This window comes from Pseudopodoces humilis, chromosome 2 (genome assembly GCF_049639895.1).
Source record: "Pseudopodoces humilis isolate 2021_Gansu_Grassland_sample_001 chromosome 2, ASM4963989v1, whole genome shotgun sequence".
In the NCBI taxonomy this organism is placed as follows: Eukaryota; Metazoa; Chordata; class Aves; order Passeriformes; family Paridae; genus Pseudopodoces; species Pseudopodoces humilis.
In genome coordinates this window covers 95,015,936-95,033,384 of record NC_142201.1, presented here as the reverse complement: position 1 = coordinate 95,033,384, position 17,449 = coordinate 95,015,936, and the positions used below count along the sequence as shown (strand labels likewise).

General features: G+C 35.0%; 1 protein-coding gene across 16 annotated transcripts in view; it reads left to right on the top strand.

The window, feature by feature from the left end:
• Nucleotides 1-17,449, top strand: part of ABI3BP (ABI family member 3 binding protein) — a 138,409-nt gene that overhangs the window by 28,976 nt on the left and 91,984 nt on the right. For all 16 annotated transcript variants that reach the window (XM_088052319.1, XM_088052315.1, XM_088052324.1 and 13 more), the window contains exons 3-6: nt 446-514; nt 2,527-2,659; nt 11,721-11,902; nt 14,829-14,890. In XM_088052319.1, the coding sequence (XP_087908445.1) occupies nt 446-514; nt 2,527-2,659; nt 11,721-11,902; nt 14,829-14,890 (446 nt within the window). The remainder of the gene's footprint in view (nt 1-445; nt 515-2,526; nt 2,660-11,720; nt 11,903-14,828; nt 14,891-17,449) is intronic.

Genomic DNA, 17,449 nt, shown 5'->3' with positions numbered 1-17,449 from the left:
AGATTCCATGTAAAGTAATCCTTTTTTTAAAAAGCTAGAGTAAAAATAATTTTGGTCAGTATAGAGTGAGCCAAATTCTGCCTGTGGATATCTTGCTGGAATCTCCTAAGACAACTTCTCTCATGTTGCAGTTCAGAGAGAATAGAGCTTTCTTTTCAAAGAATTAAGAAGGGCAGAAATCTCTGACATTGGGTTTTAAGGAGTGAAAAGCTTATTTCTGAAGAGGAATTCCCCAAACTCAAATAAACATCTCAACCTTGTTTTAACTGAAGCATTTATAATTTTGAACTCAATGAATTTTAAGGTAAACAGCCTAAATATCACAAAGATTGGATAATGTGTCAAGAGTTCACTGACTATTTGACATCTTCTTGTTAATTTCAGATTATTGTCTTTTTCCAATAGACAGCACATCTGTACTCATTGCTTTTTCATTCATTTGCAGATGCAGAGCCGCGGTATTTGGTTTCAGTAAGACCAGCACGTGTTTCAAATAACAAGAAATCTTGTTCAGGTAATATAATATTACTGCATCTCTTTCCTAAATTATTTGAGAGAAAAGAGAACCTTTTGCTGAGTTTCTCTGAAAAGATATTCCTACCTGTAGGCGTCTTACTGTGGCACACAAATTCCATACACAGAAAGGTAAAATGTAGGAGAGTGTTTTCTAGTCAGTAGCCACCACACACATGGCATTCAAAACATGATTTACCTAAAGATTTTTTGCATAAAGTTCTTACAAATGAGAAGTGAAAATTAGAATATTAATATCTGGTGTTCAAAGACATTGCAGTTATTCTTCCCAAACTACAAGTGAGGATTCCTTCATCCATTGATATGTTAATGCTCTTTGTTTCTCATTGGCAAATGGTAGCTTCTGTCTGTCTGTCTCTCTCTATATCAATATTACTACTAAGTTTTCTGATGCAAGAAGTAATGGAAAGAGTGATACTTCCAGCTGAATCTATATGCAGCAGAGTAGAAATCTGAATTTTATTCTCTGTTTCAAAGTCTTTCTATATAACCTTAATCATGTCATTAATATTGTTAGTTCTGAATTCCTTACTTTAATATGGAGACTTAATTATGTACTTTAATATGGAGACTTCTTTCAGGATGACTGGATTGTTGCAAAAAATAAACTGATGACCTGTCCCTGGAAGCACTCAAGGTCAGGTTGGACAGGGCTCTGAGAAACCTGATCCAGTTGAGGATGTCCCTGCTCATGGCAGGGGACTTGGACTAGAAGGTCCTTAAAGGTCAATTCCAACCCAAATTATTCTATGATCTTTACATGATTTTTGGTTTTTTTTCCTAACTCCTGGTAATGCTTGGGATAAATCTTTTCTTGCTCTTGACCAGGTAAAACACAATATGTCTAGAAAGGTTTTGGAAAGTGATTTGCCTTACAGATGCAACATATATATGCTGGTTTTTAATATAGGTTTTGTAGCAACATATTCATCATCAACATAAAGTAAAAAACAATATGGTTAACATTTCTAAATGTACACACAGGTATTGGTTGAAAATATAAATCAAGCTGTCACTAGGGCTGGTTAAGTAAAGAGATAGTGGGGTTCAAAAGGCATAAGGATAAAGTTAGTCAAATCTGGTTCACAACAGTGAGAAATAAACCCTTTTGATCAGTGGCTTACAAACTTTCAAGAAATGTTGGTCACCTGTACGTTTTGAGGAGGTACAGATCCTTCAGGTTTTTGAAGTATGTAATGTAATATAAAGAATATATTGATTTCCTATGGTCAATCATCTTTCAAACACCAGAGATTCTCCTTGGGCTTGTAGCAGTCCATAAACTACGGGTTCAAAATAGAGTCTCCACATCATTTGTTCATTTTCATCTATTAGCTTTTAAACATTCTTTAAAATAAGTACTTTCTCCACACAAGAATTGTACTCCTTCATACAGTGCGAAGCTGAAGTTCAGCATCACACAAAACCTGGTTTCAATATAGTCAGTAATTAAAGAGAAAAATCCTGCAGATACAGACCCTGGCTCAGATCTGCCTGCAGTAAAAAGCAAAAGAACTTTTGTAGGTTTTATTTTACTCTTAAGAATGCTCTAGAAAATATTTATTATGTGTAGATATATTTGCATTGTTACTGAGAAAACTGCCAAGAAATTACTATTTTTATCACATCCATGGAGACTTTCTAATGTCCTGGACTCTGTCATGTCTTCTGTGATATAGTCCAAGATAGCCAGAGTTTTTAATTTAAACTACCTATAGCTTATTCTTATACGAGGTATACTGAAACCACCAAATGAGCAATTTCAAAAACTAGTTTTAACTGGAATGTTAGGCTGAAAAAGTGACTATGGACACTGCCTCTGCCACTTTTGTAAATCATATGTTAGAAATAGTGACCACAAAAAATGGAGAACTGTTGTACCTTTCCCTTCAAGCTTAGAAGAGGGGATCTTATTTTACTTAATTATCAAACTGCAAAATTTTCCTTTACATAATGCGAGAGAGAGAAATTAACTTTATGTTTTTTATGTAGGTCGTAACAAGACACAAAAGCCTCTGCAGCTGGTGGTTGGCACCCTCACCCCAACCTCTGTATTTCTCTCTTGGGGCATCCTAGTCAACCCTCAGCATGACTGGACAGCAACAAGTAACTGTGCTAGTGACAGGTAACAAGAGAAAAGGATGGGGTTTATTACTATCATGATTTTGTTCTGTGCAGCTCTCTGCTGTGATTAAGATAAATAGTACAGTGGAAATTAAAATGTTGTAAACAATAGCTCTCAATGTAAAGTAAGTTTTCTCATTTGCTCATGCTAGTGCTCTGCAATTCTTTACTTGACAGCAAGTTTAGTCAGATGTCTACACACTGAATTACAAATTGTGCTATTTCACACTGAATCCTTTGTTCTTAAACTAATGGCCTTGGCTCTACCTCCATTTGTATCTGAACCAATTGAAACTTTGTTAAATCACTGGAAATAGTTTACTTTAGAGTTGACCGATTAAGTGTAAAAGAAGTCTTTCGTTGTGCTGAAGTGGGGGAATGATGCCTTGTTTTAGCACCATTTGATTTTTTGTTTCCTTTATTTTGTCTTATCACTATAATGGCTTTCCTTCTGTTGATACAGTACAGCTTTCATTAACCTTCTGTTGTAAGAGGATCTCTTCTATGTCAATATTTTTAGCATTCACTGGGTGGCACAGTAGGTGGGAAATTCAGGAAGGCTCACCAAGTAGCAGTTTCAAGAGAAGTCAGTGCAGAAGAGCTTCTCAATTAAGTGCACTATTATGGTTTAGTCAGCCCTTGGGAGATGAATAAAAGTATTTAAATTGCTAATGCAGATGTTTTCCCTACTCTGTCTTTTTGTGGTCTCTTTATCTTCTTCGTTGACAACAGAAGAATGTTTTTTTTACCTTAATTTACATTGTGTGAAGCTCTATTCTACACAGCAGAGTTTTCTAAAACTAAAAAGAAATATTTTGCATCCATGGGATGCATCTACATCTCTTTTGCAACTGTTATCTTTTGGGCTTTAAATGCACCTTTTTTTTTTTTTTCATGGTTCAGAACATTTCTTTTACCTGTCTAATATTTGTGTAATTTGTAGCTGTCTAATTTAGACTTGAATTTTCTTACTCTGCTGTTCATAAGAAAGCTGTAGCTGACACGATTAACCTGGATGTCAAACATAGGTAATATTAAGAAAAACATCCCATGTAGCTCGGATAACTTTTTCATACCTTTACAATAGTTTCATACCTCACAAAAGGACTAATCCTTTTCAAGCATCAGAAATTTCTCTTGAAAAAGAAAATCATCAACAACCAGAATTTCAAACACTATTAGAAGATATTAATGTTTGTTTGGAAAAAGTTATGGAATGTTAGTAAATGTTCAAGGATGAAATTTGGTCGGATTTTTCTTCAGTAGAAATAAAAGTTGATTTAGGCTTAGACTTTGCTCCTTCAATAAAAAAGCAAATATTTTCCTACTGTGAGAAACTGAAGCAATGAGCTGATTTTGGATGAGCTTCTAAAGTGTTCTGACGTAGCAATTATAGCACCATTTTTACCAAGGATTTTATCTTTATGTGATGTGTCAGCATCAATGTTGCAGCACTCCTTGTGCAGCGGGAATGAAGAACACTTCAGGAGAAGCCTATGTCCTGTATTAACCCACCTGGAAAATTCAAGGCAAATGGTATCCACCATGGCTTCATCAATTCTGTGTTTTCTCCTCAGCAGAGAAATGATTCATTGACTCAAAGTTTGAACAAGTTTTTAACATAGTTTTTCAGTTAGGGCAGTGTTCTACTAGTGTCTTGCTATGTTTAGAATATATTCTGATGTATTCCTCCTCTCAGGAATTACTTTTAATGTGCACTCCATTTTAGTGAATTATTGTCAGACAGGAGTAGCTAGTTTAAAAACATTTATATCAAGTTACAAATAATATTATCAAATATAGGTATATACCTATAACCAGATTTCTGTTTTGCTATCAAGCATAAAAATGAAGTTAATGAATTTAAAAAAAAAAATTACTTAAGTGGTGTTCTTACTAATTTTACCTTTACTGGGCCAAAATACTTGTGATTTGTATAAGCTATGAGAACAGTTGTCCATGTGATCATGGTATGTATATCTAGAATTCTAAGAGAGATTTGGTCTATATATATTTCTAGTCAGTGTGTAGAAGAAAAACTATAAATTTATTATAATAATTTGAATGAATGTTGATAATGCAAGATAAGAAAAAAACAGGAAGCAGCCCATTCTTAGCAAGTTAGTGTTGTGATAAAAGTACAAGACTTAAAAAGCACATAATGGACTCCCTGAAATGTCAGTCTATTTCAGGGGCAGTCTACCTGACTCCATGCTTTTTCATCTGTCGTTCTTACTGCTGCAGTGTGCTGTTAATCATCCTCAAGATTGCTGTTAGTGGCTAACCTCTAACCTTTGGCATTGGCAGTACGTAGCAGCCAGGACCTCTTGGCTCAGTTCTGTCAGTAAATCTCCCACCAAGGTTTGAATTTATAACTCTCTATGACCTGAAATGGAGTCACTGTTCTCAGCCTCAGATTTTACCATCTCCACGTGGATGTTAGGCTTTTGGACAAATGTTGCATAATAAAAGTTAATTCAATGTGTTACTGAGTCAGAAGATAGAAACCACATGGAATAGCACAGTTCTGCTGGCCAAGATTTTCTCTAGTGCGAGTTTGACCTCAGAGGGATATTCCTTGGAAGATCTGGTTTTGTGAGCAAATGAGTTTGGAATAAGAGCTGCCCCATATTCTCAAGGAGCATTGATAATCTTTTACTGCTCCAATGAAATTATTGCTTGCTTCTTCAGGGCACATAGTGGTCTTCTGTATCTATGAAATTTTTAAGAAACTCCATGACAAAATCTGACTGTGACATTTTTCAACAAACCATTCTTTTGGGTTAACTCCCTAGAGATTAACAGCATAAGCCAATAGAGTTCTATGTATTTCCTTCAAGATAACCCCAAATGCTAATCCCTTGTTGAAGCAAAAGTATTCACTGCCATTTTTGTGGACCAAAAATAAAAGGTGAAATTTTGAAGCATTCTTGAAGTGATTATTATCTCTCATCAGGCCCTTACCACTAGAATTTAAAATAAAGCAAAAGTATATAAATCGAAAACCACAAATGTTTAGTTTTATATAACTGATGAGAGCTACATTACACCAGAAAGCACTGTTGGTGGAACCTTTCTCAGCATCCTCTGCCTTCTGACGCCAGTGGAAGACAGTTGGTGAGAGAAGATGGCAAAGTCATGATATCCTGCTGCACAGCCATGTTCAGTTCCTCTCTTTATTATTTCCAAGAGAGTGAGAGGCTTGTTTTCTCTCTGCCTGTGTTCAAACAAACATTAGTGGGCAGATCTGTCAAAATAAAAGTACTGGGGCTTCATTTACTGTCCATCCAGGTCTGAAAAAGAGAGAATACTCTGTAGATTTTTCTTTCTTTGTATTTGCTTTGATTAGAACATTTCTGTTGCTGTGGGTTGAAAAAGGTGGACTTTGACTTACAGTTCTTTAGGAAGGAAAGCCAGAGGATGGAACAAAAACTGGTTTTTTCCATGTTAGATGAAAGCAGGGTTTATAGATACAGTAAAATATAATATTCTATTGAGTGGATTGTATAGAAAAACAAAAATGCTTTCAGATACATGCAAAAGTAGGAATTTAAAACCTGAAGTGTGTCTATTTTAAGTTAAAAAGTATGACAAATTCACATTGACGTTGTTTTAATTGGTTTGCCTGTGATTTGAATGTCCTAATATCATACTTGCAAGTAGCACAAATTTTATGTTTTCTTTTGTTTTTATCGGATGCTTTTAAAAACAAAGACCAAAACCAAAAATAGTAAGGGAAAACCAGAGTCCATACATACTCTTTTATATTGTATAGTATGTAGAAGTAGGGTTTTTAAAACCCTAAATTCCGAAAGATATGTGCCTATCTCCTCCTGTGCCTATTTACAAACTGCTATCATTATGCAGCTGCAAACCAAGTCATACTTTGTGTTGCAAGTGTCATACAAAATGTACTTTAAACATAGAAGAATTTCTTAAAGCAGCAAATGCACTTCTTGAGTCTCAGATGTTTTTGAGTTGCTGCTGTGGGAGTACATGCTAAAAGCTGGTGTAAACTGGAATGATTTGTTGCTGTTCAGTCTCTCCCTCTTCAGAGCCTCTCACTCTTCATTTCAGTCATTCTACTAAAAGTTTTGAGTATCATGTAAAAGTCAAAACTAAATTGGAAAGTGCTTTGCAAACTTAACTGCTAACCATCAGTGACGTCATGCTTCCCATTTGTTATATATGCTGGTGTCTGTTACTTTAAAGTAAACTTAGCAGTAAAAAGAGAAACAATATAATCAACATCACATGTCAATTTGCACAAAACTCAGTGTCTGAAAAATCATAGTTCAAACCATTTCTTGTATTACTTTCTAACATTAAATGGATGCTGCACATCTAATGAAGTATAACTCTAAGTAAAGAAATACCTGGTATGCTGATAGTCTCTTCTAAAAATTCTGATTACATTTCTGTGAACAAAAAAGAAATGAGCTTCATAATCTTTTGTCTCTGGCAACACAAATCCACGGAGCTGGAATGTTCTTTTTTCTCCAAGGCTTAATTGTTTGTTTAGTGTTACATGTGACTAAAATAGTCATGATTAAATTGTTTGGAGTTTTGGTTGGGACCTGGTTCCAAATAAATCCATGATATTTATACAAACTGACCCAGTCTTGAAATCTTGTAAAACCATCTGTCTTATAAGATTTCCAGTATCTAATTGTTTGTGTCTGAATATTTGACTCTGCGGCCATGTTCTAGGAATCTGGCTGAAAAGAGATTTAGTTTAAAAACGGAAAAATGGCACTGGAATTCTGGGCAAAACAGTATAATTCACACTGATAGATGAAAACTTGATGTCTTGCCTATCCATCCTAGAATTTTACTTCCTTTAACAGTGAATAAGATTTGCTTCATTTCAAAAGCAAAATCATCTGTGCTGTTTCTTTAAAATGATCATTTTATTTTGACATCTATTGCAATGAAAAGGCTGTCTCTAAACTGAGAACTCCCTTGCATTTTTAAAAAACAAACTATGTAAGCTGAGCACAGAATAGAAGCAGCCTTCTGTGTGAGGCTGGGAGTCTTTTACATTGACTTTGCAGATACAGTAATCATTGCAGTGGCTGACCTGTGAGTAATCTTTAAATTATGAAATTGGTCCTATTTTATTTCTGCCATCACATTTTGTGTACCTCTTATATGGGGACAGGCAAAGTTAAAGTATCATCAAAGATACAGAGTGTCAAGAATGCAGACACTAAATATTCCATGATGTTGCACAAATGCATATGAAAGAGGCTCTCTTGATGAATGTAGGTTCTTTATTCCTCTGCTGTGTTGGGTTTTGCTTTTTTCCCCCCTCATTATCAACAGTGATTAAATTCTGAGTGCACCAAAAGCTCTCACGTGCTCATGACACCTTTTACATTATTGGAATGTTAGCTGTCTAGTAAAAAGAGAGGAGGTAAAATTTCCCTGCAGTTCCTGGGGTGGCCTGGTTGGTGGTATCTTCAAATGAGTGAAGCATTGCCTGTTAGGGGGAGAGAGGGAGGTACTAACCTCCCTCATTTGATCTAATGTTTTATAGAGTGCTAGCTGGCAAAGAGAGTGACCTCTACAATCATTTGATTAATATTTGTTGTAAACAGAGATTCAAGAGTATTCAATAAACATTGTTCTGATAAAATGTCCCCCACCAAAACACATAACAAATCAATTAATCAAAATTAAATGTTAAATTAAAAAGTTAAATATTGTTAGTTCTTCATACCTGCTGATAATCTAGATTCACCATATGTAGCTGGGTGTGCCATCTTCTTGCTGAAACATCAAACCAGTATTCACAGGTGGGAATAGCATTCCTGGGAGTGTTCCCCAGTGTATTACTTGGATGTTAGCTGTTAGGGCCCTGTGGTGAGCAATCAGATTTTCCTCTCCTTACCTCAGAGGTAATGGGAAGTGTTTTGTTTGAGTAACACATAGTGCAGCTGTCCCCTCTGTGTGACTATGACAGCACTCTATTTCAGCCTGCCTTCTATCATTCTGCAGGGAATCTGTGAAGATGTTTTGCTGAATGTTTCCAGTTCAGCCAGCTGCACTCATTTTGTGCATGTATGTCACTGCCACAAGGGGATTGATAGATGTGAGTGGTGACTGGGTCTTACTGCTTACTCATGTCTTCAATTATATGTGTTGACTGTTTGATATTGTATTTTTGATGTAAGAAAGGTTTGGAAAAGGGAGAAATTAAAATTACAACAAAATTCAATCAGTACAGTGTTCTCAGGCAGACTGAATTTGCATTTTATTTGGCAGTTTGTTGGTCTGGTTTAACAATGAATTGTTGTTCTTTGATGACAAAACTTGGAATTTCTGAATTTTTACTCTGTAATTAAATGGTTGCATTTCTCCAAAAGCACATGTAGATATTTAGATATTTTTAATAGTCAAATGATTGTGACCTGCAAATTGTTAAATGGAACTTCATTTTTATTGCTTTTTTCTGAAATGATTGAGGAAATTCTGTCATCACAGTCAGTGTTTTTAGTACTCACTATGGCAGGTTTCCACTGAAATAATTATACTCTTGCTGAAGTTTTTATAGGCTTGGAAATCTTGGAGTTGAGAGCACATTTCTTCTGTGCTGTATGTTTCTCTTTCTAATGGCATAGTTTGGCACAACTATGGAAATCTTCTTTTCAGATTTTATAATAATCTTGAATTTAAGTGAAAGATGGGTTGTTTTTGTTGTTGTGCAAGTGTTCTTGGTATTTTAATTCATGTTAGAGTGAAGGAATTTCCAGGTGCGGAGTCAGCATTAAAAATAGAACATTTTGTCCACTACAAGTAAGTGGAGTCAGCCACTTAAAAGCCAATTCATTATTAACAAGTATTTTTAGTATTTTTTTTCTCCTCATTTCTGATGCATTTTTCTTTTAGATTGTTCAATAACTGAACTGGATCAGTATACTCTCTTTTTTCCATCACATGCAAACATTTTATTTCTATCCCATTGGATTTAAATAGGTAGGAAAAGGTAAGGATGAAGATGAAAACAAATGAAAATTCCTCTTTCAGGCATGGGAAGAAGGTGACTATTTCCACTTGAATTCACATTTGATGTCTGTCTATACTTATTCCAAATCCCTTGCCTAAAGACTGTATGGGGTCCAGTAAGAGGCATTTGTGTTGAACACTGAATTTGTTTATTAAAGTTACAGCCTTTGCAAGACAGCGACAGAGTTCAAATAAACTTTTCCTGTTGGTTAATGTCTGTGTTGACTACATACAAATGGATTAAGAGGATAAAGGAGAAGAAATTTTCCTTCTTTTAATGTTTCCAATAATTGATTGCTTAAAATGTTCTTTGTCAGTTTAACTGATAATTAGGTCTATTATTTGGGATTTCATTAGATCACAGCCCACAGAAGTAAGGAGGCACATTATTACTTGGTAGTCATGGAACTGAGAGAATATATTCACTACTTGTCTTTTTTTTTTCCTTCTTGTTTTTTTTTTCTTTCCTTTTCAAGTTTTAAGTTTTTCAAGTTTTAGACTATATCTTGTTTTGAACACAAAGTAGTACAGTTAATGAAGATACATGAGCCGACATAAATATTGATCTTGTAACCTGGTGAAATACCTGAATGAGCTGCTGAAGTAGCAACTAAATCAGGAGAATCTATATTTTTGGTGCCAAGAAAACAAATTCGACAGTTATGAGATAAAATAAGTAAACAAAGTGAACCAGTTTGGAAATACCTTGCATGAGTGATACATGCCTTGTCTTACGTTGTGTTTTAATAGCGAAGTAGCAATTTCTGTGTACTCAGCATTCACATTTCACGTAAACTGTGCTCTGAAAGTGCTCTTCTGTAACTTCAGAAGCAGCAGTTTTATGAATTCACTGTATTAGGTTTGGTCCACTAAGTAATTTTAGTCTGGACTTTTGAAACGTTTTCAGTTGTTTAAGAACCCTTTTTTGGTTGGCTTTTTAAGTTCTCTTCCTTTTTCTCTATATAATTGTCTATATAATACCTGTAATAAATCTCACAACCTCGATTTGCAAGCATTAAGTTGTTCTATTTAAGTGTGGCAAAATACAATCAGTCTGAATTTGTACTTTTTCAGATGATGTAAATGTGAGATAGATATGGATGATGGATAGAATTTATTTTTGTTATGTGTAACAATTTTCAGTAATACTTGGGTTAAGAAGTTGCCAAATCTTTCTGAGATTTGCTTTTCCAAGAAAAAGAAACCTCCACACCATTCTGGTGGTAATTCAGCACGTATATTGAAAATGAGACTGTAGTCAGCAGGGCAGTTCTTGTGCTGAAGCTCTCACCACTTTCACTGCCTTGTTTTTGGTTGGTTAACACTGCAGTCATGCTTTTTCAGGGTGGTGCTCCCTGACAGAATTGGGCAATTTCTGTAGAAATGTTTCCTAGTTTCATAATCTGTTAGTATTCATCACATTATTGATTTAAACTGCTGAAAGTAATGTCTTGGTTTATTTTTTTGTTTGAAGTGGGGGCAATACGTAATGGGATCCCTGAATGAGGAATGTATTAAACAAACAACAGATATTACTGGTCTTCCCTGGAGAATGTTTTTGGACTAATTTTGAAGGGAACACCTTTTACTGGATGGATATAGAAGATTCTGATAAATCAGTAGAGGCTTCTTGACCAGCAGACTCATGATTTAAACGACTGGCTCTGGCATAAGTCAGAATCACAGGAACTGCTTGGACAATGAGCTTACACTTTGTGGTTAGAACCTCACATACAATGGGTGTTTGTGAATAAAGAGACTGTCCTTCTGTGCTTTGTACAATACTCCTAATGTCAGGGTCTGTATGATGGGGTATATATATATATATATATATATATATATATATATATATATATGTGGAATAAATCTGGCTTTTCTGATATTTAGTAACAATAAAGAGCCATAAAAAAAAAGAACAATAAAACATTATTATTAATATTATTACTATTATTATTATTATTATTACTATTATTATTATTATTATTATTACTTCCTCACAAAAATAGTTATAGTGAATTCCTTTGTGTAGATCTATTTTTTTTTCCCCCGAGCAGATTCTACACAGTTCGCTACAGAGAAAAAGGTAAAGACAAGAAATGGGTTTTTCAGCTCTGCCCAGCTACAGAGACAGTGATTGACAACCTGAAGCCAAACACACCTTATGAATTTGGAGTTAAAGACAATGCAGAAGACAGTATTTGGAGCAAGACTTTGAATCATAAGACAGTTCTCTCAAGTAAGTATTTGACAATAGTTAATCAAATAGCTGCTGACTTTGACAGTATTTTTTCTTCTATTATTGTATTACTTTAGAGTAGGCCAAGTTTTTATTATCTAAATGTCATCCATTATGCCCCTAAAGCATTCTTTTAGGAATTGCTGGAACTAGAAATATTTTTGTTTTGAAAACCTACCACCTAGTCTTCTGAAAGGTGTTCTCTTGTCATTGCAAATAGAAGAACTGCTGCATGTCAGTAGAATTCTAGTGGTGTTTAGTACAGATACACATCAAGTGTTGTGTAAGAATATTTATACTTCTGACTGGATTCTAAGCTTTTTCCTTAGGCCATGAATAATAAGATGATCAAGTAATGAACTAATCCATCAATCATCATCCAACTAATCTATTTAATTCCTTCCATCAACTAGTATGAGTAATGAAAATTATTAGGATTGTTTGAATCTTCTTTTAGCCCTGCATTTATATTTGAGCTGGTCCTCAAGCTAGACAGGCCCTGTCCTGCCTCAATGGGCCCTTTATGACTCAAAAGCTGAATTTGAAGCTAATTTTCAATCAGAATATTATATGGATCGTGTCTGAAGCATGCAGTTTTGTTTATGCTTTTGTTTGTGTTTTCATGGAGAAAGTGTACAACACCTGTGGCTGGCTGTCAGTCATATTTTAGGATTCTCCTCTGAAGCCCCAAGACAATACAGGAAATGTGATGTCAAATTAATCCTTGTAACAGCATATACTACTGAAAGAATCACTCAGGCCAGTAGAGGAAATAGGCATCAGCAGACTTTCATTCCTTTTAGTAAGAAGAGAGGACTTAACAGAGATTATCCAATTTGATTCATTTTCCTCAAGCATTTGCATAAAGGTATTTCGAAACATGATTTTGGTCAGAAGATGCTGCAAACTCCTATGCTTAGTATTTTTGGCTAAGAATGTAAAGAATGGGAATTCTTGTTAGAGAGCCTTATTCATACGAGATTTCCAGATGACATTTAATTTGGACTTCAGTTTTGACTTGTAGGTGAGTTAAGGAGCTCGATACACTTGAGGAAAAGTGAGGGGAGCAGTATGGTGGCTTGTAACACTGGCAAAGCCTTCATACTCCCTAAGAAAGAGCTTTGCTGGCCTTCACTATGAAGTACAAAGCTGTAACTTTGAAGCACCTGCCCAGTGTCCATTGAGTTGTTTTAGCAGTCCAGAATTAGAATCCATTGTTATGCCATGAGCTTAAAGAGGATAATGGTGGTAGCCTTTTCCCAGCCTTTTTTGAGTCACAAAAAGCTCTGCTTCACAGCTTTACAGATATCTTACCAAGTGGGTGTTTTCTGTTATTTTCTACATTTCAAACATCTTAAAGTCATCTGTAGAGCAAGTGGTGAAATATATTTCAGCAGTTAGAACAACAGGGAGTGATGAATGCAAAATGTTTACAGTTTATTACTTGTTCACGACTGATGAAAGCATCACTAAATTTTCTCTTTCTGTAATAATGTATTCCTAAATGGTGTTTTGTACAGACATTTTACATTTTTAATAGATCAGGAGAATCGTTCTTATAAGTTTATGGAGACCCATTGACTTTGGTTAAAAGATTATTTCTTGTAAGAGTTCATATTCTATTTCCATAAGATTTATTTTGTCTACGGTGTAGACTTGTGTATTCAGTGGATGCTTCTGCAGCAGCTAAATCCAGGGATCTTGTGATTAACCTGCATATCTACATTTTGGTCTACTGATAAAGAATCCTATAATTGGAAAATTGTCAGCCTTTCAAGCCTTTCATATTTTTAGTGACTAGCAGGTAGATACAGAAAACGTGAGTGGTAAACAGAGAGTGTATATTTATTATAAATGTATAACCAGATGCCTGTAAAGTTTATCAATCAACACGAGCAGACACTTCTTTTCTGTGCTAATTTCCTGTTTTGTATGAACTCAAGTTCTCCTCCTATAGGAGAAGCATCTCAACCTAAACCAAATATCCTCCACTGTAAATGTTCTTTTTCCCACTGAAGAATATATCAGTTACTAGAAACTGAAAATTCCTTTGCAGGTTCCTGGATTTGTTGAATCCACAGGCCAAATTTTTGTTATATACTAAACATGTTGGGAGGGGTTGGGAGGAGAATCTGCTTTTAATTCATGATTTGAGAACACATGAAAGACATGGCAAAAGCTCAGCATTTATTTAACTGATTTTTTTCAGAAGAGATGAAAGTAGCTTATTTCAGACCGTCTCACCATGATTTTCTCATGAAGTCAGTGTGAAACTTCTGTCAGTTTTCTCTTGAATTTAGGTCAATAATAGGTTATGTTCTTTAGAAGTATCAAACACTTTGAAAGACTTTTTTCCAACTTAAATGTATCTCAGTTGATATTTCTTTACAGTTGACATTTGTTTTCTACTTCTCATCTGTTCTGGATGGAATTTGAAAAAAATATGACAACATGTAGCTTGACTCTTGTTGCACAAGCAGTATAAAGGTGGAAGATACAGAGAAAGTTTGAAGCATCATGCTAGATTAGAACGGGTGCTGAACAGAACTCTTTCCTGACTTACTCAACAGCTGCATCACAAGAAACTTCTAATACTTAGAAACTAAGAGGAAAAACATAAAAGAAAAAATTCAGAATTTAAATCTGGGGGTTTGCTCATACACTGAGATAAGCAAAACCATAAACAAAACAAGAACACATTTCATTTCCTTGGTGTCAAAATGTGAATAGAAGGCCTTGCATATGTGTTAATGGATCTGGAGACACAGGACAAAAATATTTTTTCCATTATGTGTTTTTATACAGGTTTTAATTAAGCCTCTTAACTTTCCTAGCTGAAGAAAAAAGTGAATAAAGTTGGTTTACTTTGCTTCAGACAAAACAAAAAATTAATTCTGTGTATTTATTTATCTTTCTGTCAAAACAGGTAAAAAAGTAAATGGACAAATCCAGAATATGTACAAGTTGGTACCCAATTCCCAAACACAGGTATGCAAAACAGTCTCTTTTTTTACCTGATTATTTTCTATATGATCAAATTTTTTATTCCTTATTACTCTTCAGTGAGACATTATCAAGGCCACAGACTCCCAATACAGAAAACAATTTCTTAAATGCACTGTATGGAAAATGTTTAAATGTGTTGTTGGATAAAATAATTGAGAACTGTAACCGAGATGATTACATACACTTATTCCAACCTATCAAAGATTAATTTGATAGTTTCCATGTGTAAATTCCAAACTTAAAAGTTGCTTATTCCTTTATAGAAGTCAGGTTTGTTAACCTGTGATATTTGCTGTGATCAGTTAACTTTGGGATAACTTGGTGAGGTGATTTTATAGAATAATTTTGTATACACTCAGGTCCTCTAAATGTGTCATCCCACTGAGTTCAGTAATAGCTCCCATATGTGAGGCTAGTTTTGCAAAACCAGAGGAAGCTGGAAAGAGCAAGTTTGCTAGGCTATCCATTAAATTATTTTATGTGGCATGGTAGAATTTTTACCATTTCATAAAAAAATAATTGATGATTTTTATAAATAAATAAAGTTTTATTTATTTAAAGTTTTATTCACCTGACTTTTTCCATAAACAAGCATGGATGGATTTCATTTGTTTATGGATTCATGTACCCAGATACTTTTTTGTTCCAACAGCTGAAGCAGAAATTTAGGCTCTCTAGGGCAAACCAGCTAGTGGGTTCTAATACAATGAAAAATAGACATATTAGTCACAACTTCTGAGCATTACCAGTTCTACCATGAGATTAAATTGGTTTCTTTATATTTCCTTTCCTTGTCTTTTCATCAAAGTGCAAGTTTCAGCATCTAATCTTCTGGAGGATTTTTTTTTTTTGTTTGTTTGTTTGTTTGTTGTTTTTTTGGTTTTTCTTTTTCTCTCCTTCTTTTTAGGTTACTATCCCTGAGGCATACTATGGGGCAACTCCCCAAGAAAAGCTGTAGAAAGCCTTCTTACTTTAGAGATTCTAGAGGTTTAACTAATGAGTGTTAATTATTACAAGAAAATAACTCATTCTTCATAATTCTTTTCTGTCTCAGATTTTCTAAATGTTTTCATGGTAGAAAATGGCAATGTATGGCTTCTTGTTGTTTGTTTTTCATATTTCAGAATATTATAAATGGTCTTTAATTATCAGACCTGGAATTTCTTCAGGAATCAAACCATAATTAATTGAATACATTTTCTTCTAGGATTAATTAGGTATGCACAGAATCATAGAATCAATGAGGTTGGAAAAGATCTTTAAGTTCCTCCAGTTCAACTGCTAACCCGGCACCATCACCATGTTTACCATTAAACCATGTTCTCAAGTGCTCTACTCACATATTTTTTAACACTTCCAGGCATGATGACTCCACCATTTCCCTGGGCAGCCACTTCCAGTGCATGACACCCCTTTATGTGAAAATGAATTTTCCAAATATCTGATCTAAACCTCCACAGTGCAACTTGAGTCTGTGTCCATTCATTTAGGGCAGTAATGCTTCAATTACTGCATTACATATACAATTATATTGGTATAAGTCTTATATTATTGGAAATATACTTTTGCCTTGCTTCCATGAGAAAATGTTTTATTTTGTGAGTAATATGAATCCAGTTGGTTAGATATTCAGGAGGGTGTTTATCACATTATGTTGATGAAGTCAACTTTACTGTTCTTCCCCGTGGTCCTACAAACATATTTAAAGCTACACGGCCCAAGATCAGGTAATTAATTCTGGGACATGGAGTGCAAGCTAAGTTCCTTTGCTCCTCTTAGCAAACCCTGTGTGCCAGAACCCTGACTGTTACGCTGCTTCTGTGCAAGTAGGGATTCTATTTATGGGGGAGAAATTGAGAAAGTGAGGTAAAACAGTTCTCCAAATATTTGCACAGCTCAAGTATGAAAGGAGGACTAGAGCCAACATCTAGTCTTTTTGTGATCTTCACAGGGCTCAGCTCCAGAGCAGTACTGCTTTATCACCCTCTGCAGAAATATCATGAAAACATACCATAGATTATTATAAAACTTCTCTTATCATTCTTGCTTTAGTGGTGCAAAAAGCCGAAAAAGCAGATAGCTCACGTTGTTCCTTCAGTTTCCACAGCAGTAGGTGGGGTATGTTTCAATGGCGTGATCAGATCACTGATGCAAAGCCAGACTGAGTGTTATTTAGGCCAAATTTGTTTGTGCTTTATTTTGCTCCAAAGACACAACTGACTCATAACATGGTCCTAGCTCTTCTCTGTAGGACATTTTTAAAGGCTGTTTATTAGAACGACAGTACCAACCCATCTAGTCATTCTGCCCTTTCAACATCAGTCGCGTATCATCTTGTGTTTCTTTTGGCAGTTTCATCCTTCAAGTTTGTCTAAGCTCCTGGGGCTGTGTGAGCCACAAGTAATGACAGTGGAAGAAAAGGAGTGCTCTAGAAATGGTCATTCTTCTTCCCTTCATAAACAATGGGTAGTGGTAGGGCAGAGAAAATGCAGTAGAAATTTATTTCCTCTTCTGTCTGGTTAAGTTTCTCTGATTTCATGT